Here is a 4,513-nt window from a genome sequence, read left to right as displayed (position 1 = left end):
ATTTATTGTAGAGATGAGGTCTCGCTGCCCAGGCGGGTCTCGAATCCGCAGGCTCAGGCAATCCACTCACCTCAGCCTCCCAAAGGCGCGGGATTACAGGCTGAGCCACCAAGCCCGGCAAAGTCCTATTTATTCAGGTATGCCAGCACCTCCCCCTCCATAATTTCAGCAACTGAGAGAAGGAGCCTGCACTCTGAAAGTAAATCCAAGTGTGGAGTTTCATTCCTAAGCAGACCTCTTGCAAATCTTTCATGCACTTTGCAAAGTTATTTAAGCAACTCAATAGCCACACTCTGCTGATGGCTGTAGTGTCAGTGACCCACATGTGATTTGGGATGATATGCTTGGGCGCTGAGAGAAACATAGAATGTATATTATTTGGAATATGAAGATATTAGCAAAGCTAAAAAAAATCAATAGAAACTACTAAAAGCCATAAAAATAAATATTAATTTCATATTTTCATTTGCTACTCACTTTCTTCATCAACAAACTTTGTTATTAAGTAGTTAACATGTGCCTTAATTATTAAAATAAATCATTAGCAAAGGAAAAGTTGGTCTATGAAATGTAAATCTAAATTTCTCATATAACCCTACAATGATCAAAGTTAATAAGATAAAAGACACTTCAAAAAATTTAGTAGTTTATAAATTGGTTGCAAGTCCCTATTTAAACAGAGCCAATTTTCAGTAGCCCAAGATGATGATGAACTACATGGAAAATTTTTATCAAAGAAGATCAAAGCAATTGCTTCAACAGTTCAACTTCTGTACATCTCTATCATGCCTGTGTGTGGCACGTGTCTCTCTCTCTCTCTCTTTCTCTCTCTCTCTCTCTCTCTCTCTCTCTCTCTCTCACACACACACACACACACACACACACACACTTTTACAGAACTGCTACAAATATGGAAAGGAAATGTATCTCATTTATGAGTGTGTTATAGGAAAAAGATACTCCATTTGTCAGGTGTAGAGCTCTGGGTTCAAATACCAGCTCTTCCCTTTGAAAGCAATGTGACCCTCGGGGAAGTTGCTTACCCTCTCTGAATCTGTTTTATTTCTAAAACAAGTGGGAAGTGCATGGTCCTTGCGAGTTACCATCTGGAATGAGCTGTCACAAGTGAAAGTCCAAAGTAACTTGAACTTTTTTCCTTCCCTTAATTTTTCTCATGCAGAAACAACCAAGGAGCAGAATAGCTAAAAGGTGAAAGGAACGGAAGAGAAAAGAAAAAAAGACTGAAATGATACATAATCTGGAGCTGGATGCTTCCTTTCTCTCCTCTGCCCTTTACCTCGGTCAGGAAGCTGTGTGATGCAGATTCAAACATTGAAGTTACTTTAAAATATATTTTTTGACCTTGTGTGGTGGCAGGAGACTATAGTTCCAGCCACCAAGGAGGCTGAGGCAGGAGGATTGATTGAGCCCCAGGAGTTTGCAGCCAGCCTGCACAACATAGGGAGTCTCTCTCTCCCTCACTCTCTCTCCCTCTCTCTCCCTCTCTCTCTCTCTCTCTCTCTCTCTCTCTCTCTCTCTGTCATTCTCTCTCATTATATATATGTGTGTGTGTGTGTATGATAATCTTGTAAAATACTTTATAAAATACTTTATATGTGTGTGTGTGTGTATATATACACACACACACAAAGTGATCCTGTAACATACTTTTAGTGGTCATTTTTTTCAGTGCTAAACCATGAGCCGTTTAGTAGCTCAAATGAATCGCTTAGTAACAAACTTATTGGAATGGATTGTACCCCATAAAAACATAGATACTACATTGTATATGTCATTCAGTAAATGGCCAAAGTGCTAGGGAGCAGTTAATATTAAACTTCCCTAAGAAAATATATTTTAAAAAGTGAAAACATAGTGAATAAAAGTCCACAGGGCTCTAATATAACTTCTTCTGTTTGTGTGCTTTTTAGGAAGTTGTTCTAAGTCTGCTTTTTTGAACTCTTACTAACCCTTCCATGATGGGTTGGCCTTGGAATCTGTGAGCCCTCATTTTAGGGGTTCACAGAAAATGCTGCATCACAAAATTCTTCAAAAAAAAAAAACAACTCTGGGGTCAAACTCCACAGTCAATCAAAATATTGTACCTTTTAACTTGTGAAAAATTGCTGAAGAAAGCATAGCTTTAACTAGTGTGTCTTTTGGATTTAAGGGTTCAAAGAGAGATCTCCACAAGTTCCGCTAGACTTCAGGTCATAGAAAACCCACCACCCATTTGGTGTTTTTATTCCTTGAGGACACATACTGAGGTGGTTGAGAACAAAGTTTTATGTCTACCTAAGAGATCATGACCAGTGGCAGAAAGACTGATCAAATTTGGGACACCAGTTACTGAGATGGAAGGAAGCTCTGAGTGCCCGGTTTCCACACTTTCATTATTAAAGGCATGCAGCCCCTTTCTAAATAAATGTAGCTTCCCCAGGTTTCCACTACCTAAAGAGAAACCCTCATAGCACACTCTGGAAATGTTTTACAATTCATTTTAAATGCACATTATTTCTAAATACATCATTGAGTGACTCTTACTCATTTTTTTATTTTGAAATTTTCAAACGAATGGGGAAGTTTTGCTTCCATGTCGTTTTCATTTTCCCAAATTGGCAGTAGGCACAAAAATCAGTTGAGAAACGAATCATTCCTTAGCTAGAATTTAAAACTTAAGGGACTCGTCCCAAGCGTTGTGAACAGAATACCATTTTTAAATTGCACTGTAGGAATTTTACCTTCAGACGATATACACCTACAAGGAAAAAGGACATCCCCTCCTCCCAAAGCACAAAAACACAGCATATCCCAAGCAGTCCGTTTCCTACCCAGCCAATACAATAATGCTTTGTAAGCTGAGAGCAGCGCCCGGTATAGAAGCTAAGTATAAACAGCTGAGAAGGATTAGGCGGTAGCTCCCTTCTCATTTACATGAAAATCCTCCAAGCATCGTTTTCCTCGCTGGCTGCGGGCGCATAAGGAACTCTTTTATGCCATAGCCACGCATACATTTGCATCCTTTGTCTTTACTTACCAGTCGAGGCTGTGGGCATGTGTGCTCTATTTCCTCCATGGTTTCTGAGGGAGGCTCATTGGAAAGGGATTTTGGGATACCTGTTTCTGACTCAGCATCAGTGGTAAGTACTGGCATGGCCAGTGACTGCTCCCTCCAGCTCTACACCCTCTGTAAGTCTCCTCCCAGGCAGAGAATGTTTTCTTTGTCACGTATTTTTCCCTTCCCTACCCATCCCCCTTCTTCCCTTCTTTCTGTCTTCCCTGGGGGAAGTAAAGAGGTTACCCCCCGCCCCTTTCTTTCTCGGAGAAGCCAAGAGGCAAGGCCTCAGTTTATCACTATAACAACCAGACGGCACTGAAGCGGCTGGTGCGGGATACAGTATCCTCATTTGCATGGAGCGCGCTGGTTGGCTACTGTCATCATAGTACCACTCCGCCGGGGAGCGGCCGGGCCCCATTGGCTGGCCGGCCGTACCCACGGGCCCGAACTTGCTGCTTTTGTTTCGTCTGTTTAATTCGGTTGCAAAGGTCTCCGTCCTTTCTGGGCAAGGGAGCCGGGCTGCACTACCCAGATAAGATAAAACCGCTTCCTGAGGGGCCCAGGACGCCTTGAGAAAGAGCATAGCAGACCTCCACTAGAAAGGGACCTTGTCCGTGGCATGGATGTATGATGTACCGTAGTCAGGATATTTGCCAAATAGAAGTCATCCTGAAGACAAAGCCACTTTTGAGTCTAAACTCACTGTGCCAATTGCCAGCTGGCCTCCGAGGGCCTCTCCGGTCATTTACTGTGGGCACCTGAGTGTTCACCCCCTGGGCTACATGCAACACAAACACTGGCAGATCCCCTGAGGTCTTGTGTAGCTCTGGAGCCTATGCCTGGGGCTTCCCTAGGAGGAACTTTGAAGGAGATAGATTGTCTTTGACAGCCTGCCTTCCATCTCTGGCTGCCCTCAATTGCTTTCTCCCTCAGCCACTCTCCTTCCTCCTCAGCTATTCTGAGTTTCCTCAAGGAAGTCTTGCTGTTGTCTGCCCTTCACTACACTGTTCCATGCTGTGGTCTATTATTCTTTTGCTCCCATTTTACCACTCTTGGGTCCCATTCCCTAAGCACCCTGCTCTCAGTCAAAAGCTCATGGCAATGACAGAAACACCCCAAATGTGATGTTAAAGATGATGTCTAAATTGTCTAGGAACATCCACATTTTAAGAAAGTCATGCTGTAATCCCGCGCTTTGGGAGGCGAGGTGAGTGGATGGCCTGAGCCCGCGGGTTCGAGACCCGCCTGGGCAACTTGGCGAGACCTCATCTCTTCAATAAATAAAAAACTAGCCGGGCGTGGTAGTGCGCGCCTGTAGTTCCAGCTACTCGGAAGGCTGAGGCGGAAGGATCGCCGGAGCCCAGCAGGTCGAGGCTGCGGTGGCCGGGAGCGGCCACTGCACTCCAGTCTGAGTGACGGAGTGAGACTCCAACTCAAAAAAAGAAAAGAAACTGC

At 43.8% G+C, this 4,513-nt stretch overlaps 1 protein-coding gene across 3 annotated transcripts in view; it reads right to left on the bottom strand.

Moving 5' to 3' along the window:
• PCYT1B (phosphate cytidylyltransferase 1, choline, beta) overlaps positions 1–4,513 on the bottom strand; it is a 114,788-nt gene that overhangs the window by 81,209 nt on the left and 29,066 nt on the right. For 2 of the 3 annotated variants that reach the window (XM_008065820.1, XM_021716417.1), the window contains exon 1: positions 3,038–3,366. The exons of the other annotated variant lie outside the window; for it this stretch is intronic. In XM_008065820.1, the coding sequence (XP_008064011.1) occupies positions 3,038–3,154 (117 nt within the window). In that variant the 5' untranslated portion in view covers positions 3,155–3,366. Of the gene's footprint in view, positions 1–3,037; positions 3,367–4,513 lie in introns of those variants that run through there. 3 annotated transcript variants of the gene reach the window in all.

The sequence above is a fragment of the Carlito syrichta genome, unplaced genomic scaffold, assembly GCF_000164805.1.
Source record: "Carlito syrichta isolate Samal-C Ts95f unplaced genomic scaffold, Tarsius_syrichta-2.0.1 Scaffold308807, whole genome shotgun sequence".
NCBI lineage: Eukaryota > Metazoa > Chordata > Mammalia > Primates > Tarsiidae > Carlito > Carlito syrichta.
Note: the sequence above shows the minus strand (reverse complement) of the source record. Positions and strands in the feature narration are given on the sequence as shown.